The 19,644-nt window shown below is 43.3% G+C and overlaps 2 protein-coding genes across 13 annotated transcripts in view; one reads left to right on the top strand and one right to left on the bottom strand.

Moving 5' to 3' along the window:
- LOC127004480 (paired amphipathic helix protein Sin3a-like) overlaps window positions 1-2,145 on the top strand; it is a 57,147-nt gene extending 55,002 nt beyond the window's left edge. For all 10 annotated transcript variants that reach the window (XM_050872236.1, XM_050872240.1, XM_050872237.1 and 7 more), the window contains one exon: window positions 94-2,145. In XM_050872236.1, the coding sequence (XP_050728193.1) occupies window positions 94-330 (237 nt within the window). In that variant the 3' untranslated portion in view covers window positions 331-2,145. The remainder of the gene's footprint in view (window positions 1-93) is intronic.
- A 2,655-nt stretch (window positions 2,146-4,800) lies between these two features.
- On the bottom strand, window positions 4,801-18,234 carry LOC127004476 (astacin-like metalloprotease toxin 2). Of its 3 annotated transcripts, none has more exons than XM_050872232.1 (11): window positions 18,128-18,234; window positions 17,127-17,652; window positions 14,194-14,395; window positions 12,392-12,442; window positions 11,879-11,979; window positions 11,375-11,462; window positions 9,039-9,165; window positions 6,919-7,172; window positions 6,289-6,401; window positions 6,115-6,157; window positions 4,801-5,605 (listed from the first exon to the last, which is right to left on the bottom strand). In XM_050872232.1, exons 2-11 carry the CDS (start codon window positions 17,133-17,135, stop codon window positions 5,493-5,495), a joined length of 1,101 nt encoding a protein of 366 aa, XP_050728189.1. In that variant the 5' UTR covers window positions 17,136-17,652; window positions 18,128-18,234; the 3' UTR covers window positions 4,801-5,492. The 3 variants fall into 3 exon arrangements, with proteins under 3 accessions (XP_050728189.1, XP_050728191.1, XP_050728190.1); XM_050872234.1 differs by having other exon boundaries at window positions 17,127-17,585; window positions 18,128-18,212; XM_050872233.1 differs by having other exon boundaries at window positions 18,091-18,149.
- Between the last annotated feature and the right edge of the window lie 1,410 nt (window positions 18,235-19,644).

Raw genomic sequence — 19,644 nt, 5'->3', positions numbered from 1 at the left:
CTATACACTGCAAATTAATCCTGTTTGGTGAAAGTCTGAAATATTACACTATGACAAAGAAAAGTTGATTACATTATAAATCTTTCTTTTCAGAGTCATGAACAAGTGAGTCAAAGGATGCGCAGTGGCTTAATATCCTGGCACAGTGACTGGTGTGCAAGACATGTCTCGGAGGCAGACCAGAGAGCTGCCACGGACTGGTTTTTGGGACATACGGATGGGTTGCGGCCAAACAGTACTAGAATATTGCGCATTAATGATCCCTCCCGACCACCCTTTGCACCCTACAATAAGTACAAGTGTGAACTTGAGGAGAGTGGTGGGTCCTAACGAGTGGTTTTGGTCTTGCCTCTTGAGTGGGCCAAGTACATTCCCGCACTGAGAGGGGTGAGATGTGAATGTCAGTGAAGAGTTCAACTCCATCACTGTGAGCTGTGAGTTAAATCTTGAGGGGAAAGTTTTGTTGGTGTCACCTAGAAGTACAAGATTGTAGCAAGGATGGTGGTGTGGACTGTGCATTGCAGCAGAAAGGCAGAAAGTGTTGTGGGAAGGAGTGCAAGTGAAAATGGAACATGTAACTTGTAACTGTATTCTAGTGTTAATTCACCTTGTTCCAAGGTTGTGTTCACACCTGAAAATAACATAAAAAAATTCTGCTCAAAGCAGAGTCCATTTATGCTGGAAGACTGATAATGGCGACTGTAATACTTACGCTAGTGATGCAGTTAATCATTTGATGTGCCTCATGAATGCCTGTCAGTACAATGTAGTATTAAAAGTAATGCAAGTTACACCATTGAAGTATCCCAGTGATGAGAAGCCAACCCCACACAGGACTGCCCACTCACCATCCGCATTGCTGCAGGGTGTCCACAGCACAAACTTGCTACCACATTTGCAAACAAACACCTCATATTGTTTTGCTGCTGGGACCGAGAGCTTGGACTCAAATGTGCATAGCCAGTTGTACAAGTGAATGATAATTATAATTTATAACTGTACAGATGATCTGATTAACATTTTGTTAATAAAGATGTTTCCTTGTAATTAGTCGGAATGCAGGGGAGATGGGGGCCTCAGTGGTTGATTGTTGTAGGCGAATTTTAAGCCAAATCTCTTCTGTGACAAAATGGGGATTCTTCCCAAAATTGGTTATTTATTACCAGATATGTATATATATATATTTATATATACTTATATATATAGCATATATGATCAGGGAGAATACCTATCAAAGGCATGTTATTGCCATGTTCATATTCATCAGAATTAAGCCATGTGAAAACTTATACATGAAATGTGTAATGTATTTTATAAATATATTAAAATTATGTAGACACATCAGCCGGAACATCATACACCTCACACAACTGTACATACACACCAATAACATTCTTCTAGGGTACATCTGGATGAATGCACATACTAACAAAATGAAAGCCTTCCCTCAACTCATGGTTTAGCAAAGGCCACCCAAAACCCTCATCTCCTCGCGAACCAGACATCTCAGAAACTGCCGCGGCCTAGATGACACTATTTAGCTTTAAGAAGTTGTTCCGGCATGGGTGTGCGTGCTGCCAGACTGAATAAAAGGAGAGGGAATCCTTGATATGACCACAGGGCATTACTCAGATAGGCCTAGCCTAGCTTGTACCTAGAGCACTGAGGAAACGATGAATGGTGCTGTGAACACTTCAAGGGTTTTGGGGGGTTTATGTCTGGCAGCTGAAACATGGAAAAGGCACTTAAATATTTATTTTTCGTTTCATTAGAATTTTTTTAAAGTTTTCGTACAATTTTTTTTCTCTTGAGTTAAGGCTTCAGAGTTGTATTTTTATCTTTCACTGTACATTTGCTGTAACTTGTTTCTTAGAATTGAATGTCTGTTTTCAGTTTTTATCCCCGGTTCATACACCACTCAAAAACATGCCATTATAATTAAAAGTGCCACAAAATATTAAGCAACTGTCCAGAGTATTGTGTAATAACTGAAAATATTTTTTGTAGTACAAGTAGATGGATGAGTTGATGCACACCTAAGTTGGTGACTTCCTTGTATTTAGAGAAATTCTTTTCTATCCCTCTTGTCAATCACAGAAAGTATTTGTAATAGACATTGAAAACAATAAAACTTTTTACATTCTATTGAAAGAGATATGCTTATTGATTACCATTATTAATTTTCTTGGAATCAATAACTGTGATACTAAGTTATTGCATATTAGTGTTGTATACTTTATCCATTTTAGCTTTGTTATGCAGCTGTAAACGAAAATATTGCAAATGACTAGTTCTTACTAGAGGCAGGATAGCTAAGTGTTGGGTACTGGTATATCTTTACTGGCACTGGCAGGAAGAAGGAATTTTGGGCAGTAACATCTTTGGAAGGATTGCTGGGTGATCAAATAAACTTGAAGCTTATTCAAGCCATGGGCATCACTTGCACCTCCCATGCTCCCACATGCTTATACAGCTCTGTTGCATAGTGTTTAGCATGCCTAGGTATGACTCTGTGGTCCTGGGTTCATCCTCCTTTTTGAGTTGGTCAATATTGGGTATACCTGGGAAAGGTAAAATGTGGTAACCCAAATGCCACACCTGCCCTGTGCCCTAGAGTAATGGGTTCTTACCCACCACAATATTGGGGACCAATGATCATTGAGGCCACACAGTTTTAGTGTCTCCAACTTTACATATAAGCTTCCAAAGTGGCTCCAAAAACTATTTATTTTAATCACAATTGATTATGCAGACACGAAACATAAATGAGGTTAAGCAACTAAATGTCTGAAACAGTTATGAAAATTTTGTACATATTTTACACAATGTTTATAAGGCTTATGGAACAAAAATTGTATACATGAATGGTTCATCCTAATGCTGTTTTCTTATACAAGCTGTATGTGTCATACTTCCTCACCCTTTCCTTTCTTCACTTACCATTATAACCATTGACTCCCACCTTCTATTGGCATATCATTAAAAGGAAGTTAAAAAAAATGAGCAGCTACTGTACCTAGTATATTAAGAGTACATCACTATATTTTTTGCAGTGGTGGTCATACAAATCAAGTGTCATAACTAGAGTTTTTAGGGTAGTATGTGTTTCTTTGTAATGGATTTTGGATATCTAATTTTCTTGAATTAAGCAGAAATTTTGAAATTACAAATATGCATTGAATAAATGTCCTGGGGCACCTGACCCAGCTGAAAAGGAGAGGTGTGTTACCTGTGATCATTTGAAAGTTTACATTATGAAGGAAGGTGATAAGGAAGAATTTCAAAGGCATCTTTCCTCTCAACATGACGTGATGAGGGGCTCATAGATGCCCACATTGCCAGCAGGAGAAACGATCTTTAGCGGCGGTCCTCCCCTGCTCTCCATTCCAGTCTTAGTTCATTATCTGCCAGCCAAGATATGATTGTGTAAGACTTAATTCATCAGGGATTATGTATACATGAAATGACTCGCTTTGGCAATGAATTGTTTCATATTTGTCCGGCGAAATTGTTTTACACTCTTCTGACATTGCTTATTAATGAGGCTTTATTCTATAATAGTCATCTTGTTCTCACCAATCAGTGTGTGGGTGTCGTCGTGTGTATCGGGCAAGGAGTGTAGAGCCTCGGTAAACTAAAATCCTTGGTTTCGGAGGTTCGGTAGTAGTATATTGTGTAAGTGAAGTAGCTGGATTATACGAATGAATATTAGTATGCTTTGTAAATGCCAGTCAGACTGTGCATCACAATATCATATTTAATTTTTCATTGTTCTTGGAAATATCACAATGAACCCACGTGGTTACACACGCCCCATATAAGGTTAAACTGATCTAGAAGTTCTGCGGTACGACAACTGGGGGCAAGTTCGGCATCAAAGTCTGATACCGATACCCAGAGGAGTGTTGCGGTCAAGTTCTCAAGGAATCATCCATGGTTGCGATAGGTGGTACCAGTGTAACAGAATAGGGTGTCTTTTCGGTGTTGTAAGTTTCTCTAGTGTGAGTATCGGTGTGTTGTGCCTAGACCAATGCATGGAAATGAACATGGTTTCCTAAAATAACTCACACCACTCATGATGAACAAGTGAGACAAAACAACACTGCTTCAAACGTAAACACAAAGGATTATTTCACATAGTTTTCTTCAAAGTGTAAAGTGCCACGAAAAGCAGCTCTGTGCGATGGTAGACAAATGGTTAGAAATGGTGAAGAGCTTTTAGGTAACTAACGGGGAGCATACGCCAGGAGGCTTGTCGCCTCACTCACCCGCCGACTCCACCAGGCGGTCAACCCAGGCAAGCCTCCACACAGCTGCCCTTCCCTTTGAAAACAAAGAAAGTGCAAGAATTGCTTATTTCATCAATGAGATAAGTGCTCATGAAATAATAATATATTGATGTAAGTTAAAGTAATCAAGAATGGTTATATTTGTAAAAGGAGAGAGAGAGAGTGCATTTTCTGTTGTCTTCACGGTAATGTCTTCAGATTCAAAAGAAAGACTTGAGGACATGCAATAATAGTAAACTTTTTTATTATCTTTGGCAACTGCATTCATTTACATACAACAAAGACTTTCGTATAATACTGAAGTTAGTGATGCATGTATGGGAAGAGAGCACACACACACACACACATACACACAAAGAAAAAAGATGTGTAAGTAACAGTAAACAAACAAAAAAAAAAAAAAAAAAAATGCCGCCTTTAACTGAAAAAGCACACTATGTAGGCCTACTCCTCCTCCCTCCCCCCCTTGCAACTCACTTCAAAATATACAAAACAAAAGGAAACAAAACGCCATAAAATAATACTTGATGTAACAACAAACAACACATAACAATTTATCAACGAACACGTATTGACAATGTAGCAAACACAACAAAACATGCAACAACCTCGTAACTAATGCAGCATCAATAGCCAACCATATCACAAGTAAATCTAATCTTATTGTGAAATGTTACGTAAAGAATCACGCCAATATAGAAAAAAAGAGAATGGAAAGTGAAAATATCGTCGTTTTTTTCATCCTGAACAAAGAACAATGAATGATGAGTCAATCCTAGTCACTGAGACGGATCGAGAGTATTCAAATCAGGCTTGGAAAATTAATCCTGCGGTGTGGGTGCGGGTTATAGAGTATTATTACCTAACAATTCGCCGCCCAAACACACATCTGTCAAGGCGCTCGTAGGCGTTATCGACATATCCATGGGTAGCCTAATAGTAGTTGTTTGACATAGCTTCTGTACCATGAACGTGAAAAAAATGCTCATGAGAATCCGATTAATCTTCTTTCTGGCCTGAGGAAATAGTTGATGTTAGAGGTGGAAGCGTCTGAGAATCCCGATCATAAAGTCCAAAGTGTCTGTAAAGATGAATCCTTGGGTGAGACGGTATACAGGGCTTGAGTGTGGCCTTGAGCAGGAGGGGCAGCGCCAGCACCGCCTCTAAGCATAAAAAATAATTGATGTCCAGCCGTCTTTGTCCTTATGAGTGGGCCTGTGGTTTCCATATTCCCGGCTGTCTCCTGTTGAATGGATGTCCGAAGTGACCGACTCCGAAAGGTGGTCCGGCGCGACCAAGCCATCGCCCCCTCCGACCTGCCGACACACACACACACATTAGTGGTTTTTATACGTAATTCAACTAACTTAATTTAATTTAAATTTAATTTAATTAACAACATTTTATTGACAAATTTATCTATTAGTTTATATTTATTGCTTTGTTTATCAATTTATTTGCATATTTTCCCAGAAGTTGCAATGGCTTTCTGCTCCGTGTGGTCTGTTTTGCCAATATGTAAATTTACAATATCATAGTACAAAAAGAAACTATTTTAAGATTTTAGTGACTGGATAAATACTTTTTTTTTCATTAGAACCAGAAAGTACAATCACTGAAAATGACTGCTTATTTTGTTTATGAGCATCACATTTACTTCTTAGATTATGTATCAAATATTTCATTATCATCAAATTTTCTTTCAATGAGAGCAGAAAGTAGTCCAACGCTAATGGTCTATAAAATCTTTTGATAACAAGGGAATTGTTCTTGTAAGATACTTTATATAGGAGGTGTTAAAAAGAGTTATCGTGCAGTTTCTCACCTCGCTGGCAGCCATACAGCCGATTGACCTTCTTGTAGTCGGTCTGGAGGGTGACAAAGATAACAATAAATACAGTAGCACCATCAGCAAAACAACAACAAAAAATAAACAATGATGGAAATAGCAACGATGATAATAATGATAATGAAGCAATAAATTAAATGAGAGCCTTACTTTTGAAGGTTTCTCTTTCCTCCAGAAGCTGTAGCCTTTCTCCTTGGACCAAAGGGTGGGCGTCAGGAAGGACCACTTGCTGAACGTGAAGGGGCTGTAGTGCATCACGGAGTCTGGGGCGGGAGGGGGCGGGAGCGAGGAGGGGATCATTAGACGTTATACGTATTTGGGGGTGGCAGTGTTAATGATGATGATGATGATGATGATGATGATGATAGCAGCAGCAGCAGTAGTAGTAGTAGTAGTATAAGTAGTAGTAGTAGTAACAATAACAAGTACAATTTTTAAGGGATGGGCAGTCATGTGTGTGTGTGTGTGTGTGTTCTTACCTATTTGTTCTCGTCATTATTGTTTATGAGCGTGTGTGGTCTTGGCTTGTTTGTCTTTGCCATTACAACGAGTTAATGTTTATCACCTCTGACGATACACATATGCTGTGTTTTGCTGGGCTGAGTCAAGGTCGTACAAAATTTCCCGTGCTTTAACACAGGTTTATCATTTGACACACCGAACAAGTCACCAAAGAGGAACTCACATAATTATTTGCACACCTTGTAATACTAAAGAGACACCATTACATAGCGCAGGACGGGTCACAGAGGGGGAGTAACAATTCAAACCACCACTAACCAATATCATAAGGGAGATCCAGGAGCTCCACGGAGGTGATGTCCCTCTTGATGAAGTTCTTGACGCTTCCCTCGGCGATGTTGTCCCAGTTCACATCGACGTGGCTGTCTCGGTCGGGCCGGTTGTGCTCGTGGTAGAGGCCGAGGGCGTGGAGCAGCTCGTGGTAAATGGGCCCCACGTCCAGAAAGGTGGCGCACAGTAGGCCCAGAGACAACTGTTGCTCACCACCCACGCGCCCCACGTGGCTGTAGCATCTGCAGGAGGAGGCACCTGTAGAATCGCACCTCCCGCATTCTTTTCTCCATACCTGTGTTTTTTTCCTCCTCTTTCTATCATTTCATCACTTTTCCTATCAAATTCTACCCTTATATCACTGTACGTAGGTTATGTGTTCCTCTCTCTCTCTCTCTCTCTCTCTCTCTCTCTCTCTCTCTCTCTCTCTCTCTCTCTCTCTCTCTCTCTCTCTCTCCCAATGTCCCACTTTTAAAAATGAGAATAGGGGGAGAATCTTAGTGAGGAATGTCCGTGTGTCTTGTTCCGGGTGATCATCGAGTGAGCTGACGAAGCGAAAGTGAAAGCGCTTCTCAGTTCGTGCGCGGATTGCTGCTTCAGGTTTTCACACTTCAAACTATTCATGATTATCGATTTCTGAGCATTTTCAACGATGATAAGTGCAATTTGAGCATAACCAACATGACTTCCTTGGTGTTATCTTTGCTTGTTATTCTTTTTTTAATGTATTTATCTCTTTTTATGTGACGAACTGTTGCCAGAAGTGAATGGATGGTGATTTTGAGCTGGCGGGTTACGGTCACTTGGCATTCACGTGTCCAGCTTGACAGAAGGGTAGCCTATTATTTGCGTTTTTTTGTTCTAAGTTTCCGAGATAGAAAGTTTGTCTTGGTATTACTGCACTGGAGGGGTATTGAAGGGGAGAAAGGAAGGGAAGGAGCAAAGGAAAGGAGGGGGATTGGGTGGAGGAAGGAGGGAAGGAACGAAGGAAAGGAAAGGGGAGGGGTGACGGGGAGTCCTGCTGAGTGTGTTTTCCCGCGGCGAGAAGAAAGGGAGAAAGACGGAAGCAATTATTTTAGGTCAGAGCCGCGTTCGTCACCTGGCATGGTTCTCCCCGGGCAGGAAGGGGGCACCGCGGGGCCACACACACACACACACACACACATACACACCAGCAGGACGGGAGGGGAGCCAGAAACTCGTGTAAGGGTATCATCTGCGACCAAGCTTTGAGTCGATAACTGTAATTTACCTTTTGAACGTGACCTTCCTGCCGTAGACTCGTACTAATAATGTTTTCTCTTTACAGGGAAATGAGTCGAATTCTCTCCTCGCTCTCGTCTCGTGTGCTCGCCCGAGGGGTGGCCTTTCTCCCTCTCGTTGGCAGTGTCTTGTCTCACTTTAATACTATAGCTGTAGGCGAGGCAGCTGTGTCAACGCTTCCTTTCTCTTTGTGCCCTTTGTATTTCCGAGGCACAGCGAGGGATGCTATGTCAACGTATACCATTCTCTCTAGTTTGTATTTTCACCATTTTCTAGACCCGGATCTCTCTCTCTCTCTCTCTCTCTCTCTCTCTCTCTCTCTCTCTCTCTCCTAAACTCGGTTGATTATAGTATTAGAAGATAATGATAGTTACCAACATCACTAGGTATATATTCTTCATCAGTTTGCCTAAATATTTCGCAATCTTCAGATCTGCAATAAACTTTTTTTTAATTTTCTATACCTAATTATTAAGTGCAAGAGACATAACGCGAGCGGACGAGCGAAACAAGACACTACTTAAGCTTAACTACTGAGGCAGCACAGGAGCCGATAGCTAGTGGGCGAGGGCAACGAGGGACACATTCACCTGGCTGCGGATACTTAACCCGGACCGTAATTTCTTGGGGACTAGAGGGCTATAACCGCCCCCCCCATCCATGTTTTCAAATGGCCCCTAAAGTACTTAATTAAAAAAAAAATCCCTCAGCTGCGCATGCTCGCTTTGCTCGACACCCTCCCCCTCATGAACCTATATGCGTTTCAGACACAGGTGGTGCTGATAACGAGAGAGTGTGGGACGAGGCACTGCACTTCTTCGCGCCCTCCCTCTCTGCTCACTCACCTGTCCCGGTCGACGATGATCTTCAGGTAGTCGTCCTCGTCCGTCCTCTCCACGAAGCGGATGCAGGAGTTCTTTGCGATGTCTCGCATCACGCGCCGGATCGTCAGCTGCTCCACCGGGAACAGCGCTGGTGGGACAAGCAGGTGGACAGTTGGTTAGTAGTGATCTGAGATGGACGGCTTCGTTTTGTAAGACCGACATGAACCCCGTTATTTAATCTGATCTACCTAATTGTCGAATTGAACTGCATTGATTCATTGTACTGTATAACTATCAAATGAAGTAATTGGCCTAATTTAACCTGTCCGGGTAATTACAATTGGTAAACCTGTCGTAATAACATAACTTAACTTAGGTAAATCTAATCAAATTACTTAGAAAGCAGAACTGGTGAACATATAACTTAAAACTATAGGCGACTTCGTCTTACTTAACAGCTGATATTACTTGGAAGAATTAGCATTTTTTCTTGTGTTCTCTCGTAACGAGCAAAATGAAATACGTTGCTGATGTTTTTCCTGCTTTCGTTTGTGACAGTGACGACAGAAAACTGCTGCAGGCGTGTGCAAAGTCTAAGGGAAGATCTTGGGTGTGTCTACCTTCCCTGCTAGTACTGAATTACTTCGTAAGTGGCGGCAATTAAGACTATATTCTAGTTACTGTCTTCACTCGTCTTGGAAGTAGTTTTCTCCTCATGTCTGTGCCAATCAGGACGGAATACTCTGCTTTTGTTTGCTGTTTCCACTCTAAAAAGTATAAAGCTCCTCTCTCGCATGTGTCACTCTAACCACTGTTTTATTCATCTAGAAAGTATATATTAATTAAGCTTTCTCTTCGCGTATGTGATAAACGGAATGAGGTAATCTGCAGGTGCTGCCGTTGGTGTTTGTATCCGCCGCAGAGTTATTTGACTAAAGGCGGCTTTACACCTGGCAATTCCTAGTCGGCAATACAGGCGCAGCTGCATTTTTGGTCTGGGTCTAGGTCTGGGAGCCCTTCTCGCGGCAAGTTTTCTGCAGCTGAGCGCGTTCGTCTTGTATTGCCGAGTGGCGGCTGAGTACATGTCGGCGCCAATAAAACAAGAAATGACAGATACAGACAACAAGATTTGGAGTCAGGAGGCCGAGGTGGCATTACTAAAAAAAGTTAGGCAGCATAGATACTTGTGGGACCCACAAGATAAGCTGTATGAGAAGCTGAGTCTACGCAAAACAACTTTTGAGAGAGTGGCAGCAACATACGAGAAATGTTTATCTCTTTGCGAGATATCGAAGGAGGTAAGGAACGATTATTTTCGTGTATTATATAATCACACTATGTAATGCCTGGGGGTTGCGATGGCATGTTCCTCCCTTCTCCTTTGTTGTTAAATGCAACAATGAACAATCAATCAATCAATACTACTGAAGGTAAAACTCGTTTACTTAATTAGGCTAATGGACCAAACTCATTGTGGTTTTAATATATGGTAGTAGCCTTTTGGGGTGTCTGGGATGAATTCATGCCCTTGCATTTACTAGCAGTTTACGTCTTGATGCTCCCGGCGGCTCCTTCCTCGTGTGAACGTACTTGCTCCCGAGAGCATCCAGCTGGTCTAGCCGCTAGATCGTCGCGGCTGTATTGCCGACTAGGAATTGCCAGGTGTAAAGCCGCCTTAACGGGAAGCGTGTAGCAGACTCTCCCTCGTGGGTGTTTACAACGGGTATAAGCGTAGAGTAGAACTAACACGCATCATCTCCAAAGAGAAAGGCTGTTAACTAATGCTTACAGCGGTGACAGCGGCTGAAGAAGAAGAGGAGGAGGAGAAAATTAGAAGAAAGAGAAGGTGGTGCGAGAGGAAGGGAAAGACGAGGACAGAAAAGATAGAAAAAAATGAATCCGCAGCAACAGAAAGTCACGTAGAAGGCAATGTGGAAAAAGACGAGGAGGAAAAGAGGAAGCAACGAAGACAAGAAAAGAAGATAGAAGAAAAGATGAGAAGGGAAAAAAAGAAAACCCTCAAAGGGAGAGAAAGGGTAATGAATAAAAAACGAGGGAGCGGAGGGGAAGTGGTAAAAAACGAAAACAAAAGGAGTAGCCTGGGTAAAAGAAGAAAAGGGAGTAAAGACTAAAGAGGTTCTCAGCGCCGCTAGGGCAACACACACACACACACACACACAAAGGCCGGAGCTCGCCGCCTCGTGCCCTTAGTGAAAGTAAAGTTGTGCCCCCGATGGGTTCTGCCGCGTTTTCACTTTTCCTTTCACCTCAACATGCGAGCAGACGGGCGAGAGAGAAGAAGCGAGAGGGGGAAATACCTCTCTCTCTCTCTCTCTCTCTCTCTCTCTCTCTCTCACCGTATTCAAAGGAGAACTCGTACGGCACCTTCCCCCCGGACCACAGCTTGATATCGTCCCGCACTGCCATCTTGTTCTGCAGGCCGCTCTATCGGAGGGGAGGGATGAATGAGAGCGTGTAAAGTCTGGTAGCATCACTAACCTAAATCTTCTAAATGGGGTGGAGGTAATGTTAATTGGGAATGTTAACTGGTCTCTAATAGCAGTAATGTCTAGCTTGTTTTTTTTATCTGTAAGCCGTTATGTAGGGGGAAGGGGAAGGGTTTGGGGTATGATGGGTGTAATTGTAACCAACGCTGTTGATTGGTAAATAGATGTAAATGAGGAATGTTTAGCTGACACTTGTGCTCTGCAAACTGGGAAGGGAAGATTAAGTAAAATTGTTCAGCGTCACTAATTAAGTCTTAACCTATATGTCCAAAGTGGTGTTCGGGGTTAAGTTGTTTACGATTTGCCAACACTTGTTCGAACACGGGTCTGCAGCGTCTTATACACTTTCGTTACCTCCTTTATCCCTGAAGTCGGGTGAGGCACAATGTCCCCTTCCTCCATCCCGGAGAGCTCGAGGGGGTCACGGCGGAACAACCTTGTCCTCCAGTCCCCGTCTGCAAGGAAGGCCACTATTAGGATCAAAACCGTTGAGGAGGGAGAAGGGTCTTTGTATTTCGAAGTATAAAGAGGAGCGAAGGGAAGTATAGGGGAGCGAAGGGAGACAAGTATGACGTGTATAGAAGAGGAAAAGTATCGTATTGAAGAAACAATGTTCAGTATTAGAGTTTATTAATATTAGAAACATCGAAGGGAGTTTAGTATTTAGGGATTTATTATTATAGGATTAAAGAAGACAAATAATGCGTGTCCCGTGGAGGAAAAGTACCTTACACGAGTTTGAGAGTATCGAGGAAGAAAATTACAGCACTGAAGGGACTTTAATGGTTTATATGGATTATTTCCGGCCTTTGTAATCTTGTGGTCCTTTCCACCGTAGTCGTTCTGCTCCGTTTGTTTTTGACTCACCTGAACCGAGGGTGTCCACAGGAGGCAGCCACCCCGACAACGACACTGAGCCTGGGGAGAGATGTGTAGTAGTAGTAGTAGTAGTAGTAGCGAGAGGTCGTCTAAGTTTATTATAAAAGAAGACTTTTTAAATTAATCTAATCGTTGTAGTATGACTCAGAGACATAAAAAAATGTTAGTGAATTGTGGTGACTGAAAAAAAAAGACTATCTGCGTAATTTCAGTAACCTATTATCATCAATATTTTTATTATTATTATTATCATCATTATTTTTATTTATGGCAAGATCGTCGGAACGCAGAACAAGCCCCGCAAACTCACAAAACTAATGCGATCAAACTATTTACGTAACGGAAGAACAAAGAAAAACGAAGAATTCTTTTTCACTATCTTCATCAAGCATTCATTTACAACTCTTCCTTTTCCCTCTGGCGCTGAAACGTAAAAAGCAAAGCAGTGCGGCGCCAGATAATATCAGCAGCAAAAAGCGTCATATGGTGCACAAAATAATTAGATGAATAAAAGAATACAGCTTGTCATCACATCACGCGCGCATCCACAATCATCTCCCTCATCATCCTTCTGCCGCTGAAACATGGATAAATAAAAACGCTTCTCTTATTCTTCAAAGCATAAAGCGTGTTCAGATGTCAAAGTATAAATATAAATAAATTAAAGTAAATACCTAGCCATGCTTTCACTTCCTTTCGACACTCAAATAATGAAGAAAAAGCATTAACCCGGTAGCAGCGACGGGCCAAATTTGTGGCTTTACCGTGTGCCAGCGAAGGGCCAAATTTGTGGCTTTACCGTGTAGCAACGAAGGGCCAAACTTGTGCCTTCCTTGTAAAAGAAGCCCGCCATATGGTGTAGGAATGAATAAATGAATGAATTAATAAAACTTTACTGTCTCGTTACGCAATCACAGTCATTTCTCCTTCCCCACATGTGTTGCTTCTGAGCCTCTAAAAACAGGAAAAGAATGCTCACTCCTGCATCAAAAATATCTTAAGGTGTAAAAACATTATACGAATACTAATAAAAAAGTAAATATTAAAAGACTTTCCCATCTCATCACCCATTCACAACTGGCCTTTCCCTTTCTTCCACTTACTTCCTTCTGCCATTGCTTCCACCACCGTCGCCGTCACCGCAAACATCCCACTCATTCCCTTCCTCCCTCGTTGCTTAACACCCACCGCCACTTTACCTTTCGGCCGCTTTCTCCCCTGAAGCCCGTGAGAACAACGATCACTAAGCTCCAGGCGACGCGGTAGAGGTGCGTCACGGAGGGTGTTTGAAGGAGGGCGGCGAGGGGTGAGGGTTGTCTCCTTTGCCTGATAATATACGAGCACCTACACTAGGGCGCATATTCTCGAACGTACATCAATTTTAAAAGGCTCTTGTAGTATAGATAAGGAAGCACTGTTTACTGTCCGCACGCCAACACGTTTTGCACTACCCCCCATCGGATTAACTGTCAACCAATTATCAGGAAAGGAGCGTCTATGCCCTTCCGTCTTCTCTCGTGCCGCGTAGGAATTTTCATGGGAGATTTCATGACCCTAGTAGTAGTCTGACATCTCTTCTGTGTCATGAACGGGAAAACACTAATGGGAACACGATTGATTTTCTGTGACCCTCGAAAATAGTCGTAAGGAAAGCCCAAGAAAAAACTAAATGAGATACAGTAAAAACATCGTCAGAGTCAATATTTAAATACGGATGGCGAGGAGGAAAGAAGGAAGAAAGGACGAGCAAGAGTAGGACGAGCCATAGAATAGCCTCGTAGCCTCCTTACCTTGATTGTCTGCCTTGTCATCGGCTGTAGGTGGCGGCAATATCACGTGGTTGTCGCCGTTGTCGTCAATAGAGGAATTGATGAGGAGGAAAGGTGCGGCAATGTGGATGTAGGGAGGGGGGACGCGAGGGTCGGCATCTGACTTCACTGTCCCTGCCATCACCACCACCACCATCACCATCGCAACCACCAACACACGCATCTGCAAGAACACACCCAAAGATGCATTACAACACACACACACACACACACACACACACACACACACACTGAGGAAGGAGATACATACAAAAAGAAGGAAAAATCATACGAAAATGAAGTCTTGCTTGTCATGTTCTGCAGCAAAGGCCGCGACCTTCCTAACACCGCGAAGGCAACGAAGAGGAGCAGGAGGAGGAGGGGGAGGAGGAGGAGAAAGGAAGGAAGAGGAAGTAGAAAGGAAGGAATTTTCACTGTGATGGGATGGGCGGGTGGGCGAGGGATGGTGAGTTAGTGAAAGGAAAATAAGGGTGAACGAAGGTAGTGTCAGGGAAGTGAAATTACAAATATCATGGTCCAGAATGGAGGTGCAGAGTGCCGGTCATGAAGAGGAGAGAGAGAGAAATAGAGAGAGAGCGACATAAAAGAGAAAAGAAAAAGAATGGAAAGCTGAGGGCAAGAAAAGTGAGTGAAGGAACGGAAAGGAAAAGGAGAAAGTATACATAAAGAAAGAAAGGAAGGGGGAAAGGGAAGGGAAGGGTCAGTGAAGGGATCCAGGAAGGCGCCTTATTTAGAGAACTCTTTATTTGCTGGTGAGGGGCAAGAGACAAGTATTATTATTATGAAAGGAGTAGTAGTAGTAGAAGGATTAGTAGAAGGATTAGTAGAAGGAGTAATAGAAGGAGTAATAGTAGTAGGAGGAGGAGGAGGAGGAGGAAGAGTAGCAGCAGTAGAAATGTCTTTTGAGTCCTTATAAGGGAGCAGCTAGGTCACTTTTCCAAGGAGAAAGTGGTCGGTTGCCTTTCACCATCACTGGAGGTCAGGTCAGCTTTGGATAGAAAGAAACTCTTCGTTCAATATAGCTCGTGTGCATCTCTCTCTCTCTCTCTCTCTCTCTCTCTCTCTCTCTCTCTCTCTCTCTCTCTCTCTCTCTCTCTCTCTCTCTCTCTCTCTCTCTCTCTCTCTCTCTCTCTCTCTCTCTCTCTCTCTATCCCCACACACACACACAATCACCCATAAAAGTTTCTCTCGTTCTTCTGTTTCTGCTACAACTCTTCCTTTCTTGCGCCGCCCGACCAAGGTTCATGCAAGAAAGGATCGTAACGTAGAAAGTTTGCTGTGGTGGTAGAGCTTTTTTTTTTTATCTACATACCTGTTTGAGGGGGGGAGGAGGGGGGAGGGGAGATGGGGGAAAGGTGTTGTGTAATGGTGTGGCAATAACTTTCACCTTGATCAACATTTGTCTTGAGTACATGTTTTGTGTGTGTGCGTGTGAGTGTGTGTGTGTGTGTGTGTGTGTGTGTGTGTGTGTGTGTGTGTGTGCGTGTGCGTGTGTGTGTGCGTGTGAGTGTGTTATTGTTTTTCATTCTGCCTTGCGAGTATAACATGTCTAAGAAAGCGAGACACACACACACACACACACACACACACACACGTTTATTAGAGAGACTGAGTGTAAATAATTATGATGTTTGTGTTTGTGTTCCCCCCATCCTCACTCCTCCTCCTCCTCCTCTTCGTCTTCCTTATCGTCGTCGTCGTTTTATCTCCGTCGTTGTCGCTGTTTAGTCGTCGTCCCTGGTCGTCCCCATCGCCGTCGCCGTTGTATTTGTTGTTGTTGTCGTTGTCGTCGTCGTAGTAGTACTCCTCCTCTCCCTCCTCCTCTTCCAGCTCCCCAACTCTCCTCCCTCTCCTTATCTTCTTCAATTCCACCTATCCTCCCCTCCTCCTCCTCCTCTTTCTCAACCCCCCCCTATCCTCCCACTCCTCCTCTTTCTCAGCCCCATCTATCCTCCTTCTTTTCTTCAACCCCACCTATCCTCCCCCTTCTCCTCCTCTTCCTCAACCCCACCTATATCCTCCTCTTCCTCAGCCCCACCTATCCTCCTCCTCTTCCTCAACCCCACCTATCCTCCTCCTCTTCCTCAACCCCACCTATCCTCCTCCTCCTCTTCCTCAACCCCACCTATCCTCCTCCTCCTCTTCCTCAACCCCGCCTATCCTCCTCTTCCTCAACCCCGCCTAACCTCCCCACCCCCCGTTTCCTCGTTGTAGACACACTCCACGTTCCATCTACTTTCTCTGCTCCCTCGCCCCTCCTGCAGTCTTATATACGGAAATAACATAATATCAGCCACAAAACACGTACAGCGAACGCACACAATTGCCTTCGAGCCCAGAGGCGGCGTGGGACGAGGAGGAGCATATGCGTCTACACGACTCATATTCACATCTTTAGAGCTGCGAACCGTGAAATTGAAAGAAAAATACAACTTTCTCCTCCAAGCATGATATTCTTTTTCTCTTTCTGGACCTGTTGGTGTAAGATGATTGCGTAATTCATATGTATCTAAGCGACTGGGCAGTTTACACATTTCTCTCGCGTTCTTTCACCTATTCTGCAGCTGCTCTGTTACCCCCACCCCCGCCCCTTTCTCTCTCTCTCTCTCTCTCTCTCTCTCTCTCTCTCTCTCTCTCTCTCTCTCTCTCTCTCTCTCTCTCTCTCTCTCTCTCTCATTTACCTCATCTCCACCGCTTTACCTTCTCTATCAACTTTATAATCCTCTTTGCCTCCCTCTCTCTCATTTTCACCTCCCCTATTTCTTCCTTGCTCAGTCTATTCCCCCGAGTACAATATCGAGGTCTCTTGCTTTGAGACACCCAGAAGAGAGGAGGTAGGACCAGCACGTACCCTCTCCAGCTCCTTCTCAAAGATAATTTCAGATATGGCTAACCTTGCTCATGGTGTGTTGAATCCCGTGCTAAAGCCTTTCCTTCACCGTGATGTCTTGGGTTCTGCAGGACGCCTTTGCTCTGCGCCGACCAACCTTGCAAACCCTTCGATTCCTTGAGGCAGTTTGAGGTTACAGCGGTGCCCTTAGGTCAGCGACGCCCTTCGTAATGTTTTGGTTAAGTTCGAGGCGTCCTTAACCCACTGCGTAAAGTTGCGGTGCTCTAGTTGTCACGAGTTTCCCAGTCACCTGCGTGTGAGCTCCTTATTTTCCCAGACGCATGTCGATCATGTCCAAGAGAAGACGCTAACCACAAACCACACCGCTGCGCCCGCCACTCGAGTTCCTTTCTGCGGTGCGCCAAGTCACGCCACCTTCCAGACACCGCCGCTGCTGCCGCTGAAGACTTCTCGTCACTACACCAGATACGTTTTCTTCCTTGTCTTTTGTCTTCTGTCACTTCTGCTCATTTCATTAATATCTTATTTAGCACGGGTGTTATTTCAGTTATATTCTATTCTAAATGAACCTATATAATGGAAAAGAAGTTTGCAAAGATTAGCTGCTAATAACAATAATAAAATACAAGTAATTCACTTCTTCCTCAGTGCCTTGTATCCGCTTTGGCATGTATCCCAGTAGTGAAATCTGTAACAAGTCTCTTTAATTACTGCATGATTACTGGATTACCTAAATATCCACTAATTATTTTGCGAAGAATAATAAGATAATTTCCTCACGACGATGGTGAGTGGAAGCTCTGAATGTGGCAGGAAAAAGCTGTTTGTTCTTCATTGCAGTCAAGAAAACTTGATGTTGCGTCTATATCACGCAAGTAGATGCGACAACATGGTAGTCCCCTGTGAGCCTAAATTGACGTGAGTTAACAGCAAATAAACTAACAGCAAAGCAGAGCACTTTACTAAGTAAGAAATAAATTAGAATAAGCGATCAAGAGCTCTTTTACAGCTTGTGACCAATGTTATCGCTCCTCGCCGACCCACCCGCCGCGTCCTCCAAGCCACGACCCCGAGCACGTCCCTCCACACACTGGCAAGATTTGCTGCGCCCCGCCGCTGCCTCTCACCTTCACTCATCACCACCACCACCACCTGCGTGGCCGTGGCGCCTGGGGCCAACAGGTGGTGTTTGGCAACGACGTAGGAGAAACGGTGAAGGGAAGGGAGAGGGAGCGGATAGTATACACACGCCGCACGTGGACATGATCGCGGCGATGCCAGGCACCCCGAAGCAGGACAAAAGGGCCAGTTGGTGCCTTATTCACAAAACTTTCAGAACATGCCATAAGGGGAGGATGAACAGCTGGGTGAGCTGCACGCTGATTGCTCGGGTCAGGATTCAAGCCCGGGACATCGATCTCTAATGTATTATATATTTTGAGATCAGTGACCCGGGCCCGCGCGGATTCGTAGCTAACCATTGCAGCAAGAAGGTGTAGCTGCGGCTGAACAGAATGAATGTTATTTATCACAATAATGATGATCGAGGCGTCAAAACGCTTAATGACAAGTAATTACTGATGGAATTTGATGTAACGTGAGCGCATATTTAACTTATTTTTGTATTATTATTATTATTATTATTATTATTATTATTATTATTATTATTATTATTATTATTATTATTATTATTATTTTTATCATCATTACTATTATTATTATTATCATTATTACTATTACGTTCGTAATTGGCGTCTAGAGCAGTTTTAGGGAAAGACCCATGAAAGTATCCTTGATATATGAAGGAGACTGGAGCGAATGGAGGACACAAGAAAGGCATACTTGTTGGATACTATGAATAGCAAATGGGCAAAGAATTGTGGACAGTTCATAGACGTGTGCAGAAATAGCATGTTAATCAGGTCCATGGGTGCATATCAACCTGTCGAGGATAGGCAGAATGTGTTTGAATGGAGACTAACAAACAGAAACAGAGAGGGGTTTAAGTAGAATATAAGAAAGTGGAAGAATGTGACAGATAAAGCACTGAAAGGTGAGGGACTGTACAAGTGGAGGAATGAGATGATTGATTGATTGATAGTTTATTGTTGCAGGTAAACAACAAGGGAGAAGGGAGGAACATGCCATCCCAACCCCCAGGCAGGACAGAGTGTGATTATACAACTATTAATACATGTGTAGGTAGCACCATGAAATTAAAAAGATACAATGGTAGGAAGGAATGAGATGGAGAGAATTAAGAAACTTTAGACCGGTATAAGTAGAAAAAGGACCCAAAGAGTGAGATAAGGTATGAGGGAAGCCTGGGAGGTGATCTTCTTTTTCGAGCTAGGGCACACACTAGCTGTCTTGATGTGAATGCAAGGAACTATAGTAGATGGTCTGAGTCCCGCAGCAAAAAATGTTAGATGTGTGACAGCGGTGTGAATGAGACTGTGGAGCATGTTGTGCTGGAATGTGAGAAGTGTAGCAGAGAGAGAACGAAAATGATGCAAGTGTTTTTGAGATGGGACATGAAGTGGATGTTTTGTGGTGAGGAC

The sequence above is a fragment of the Eriocheir sinensis genome, chromosome 28 (genome assembly GCF_024679095.1).
Source record: "Eriocheir sinensis breed Jianghai 21 chromosome 28, ASM2467909v1, whole genome shotgun sequence".
NCBI classification, from domain to species: Eukaryota; Metazoa; Arthropoda; class Malacostraca; order Decapoda; family Varunidae; genus Eriocheir; species Eriocheir sinensis.
This window is presented reverse-complemented; position numbering and strand designations above follow the sequence as displayed.

Bases quoted from the DNA above. Each gene is read 5' to 3' on its own strand.
- LOC127004476 (XM_050872232.1), bottom strand. The intron at 11,980-12,391 runs GTGAGTCAAAAA...CCTTCCTTGCAG, and splicing joins TGTGGACACCCTCGGTTCAG to ACGGGGACTGGAGGACAAGG. The intron at 7,173-9,038 runs GTGAGTGAGCAG...CTCCTCCTGCAG, and splicing joins ATCATCGTCGACCGGGACAG to ATGCTACAGCCACGTGGGGC.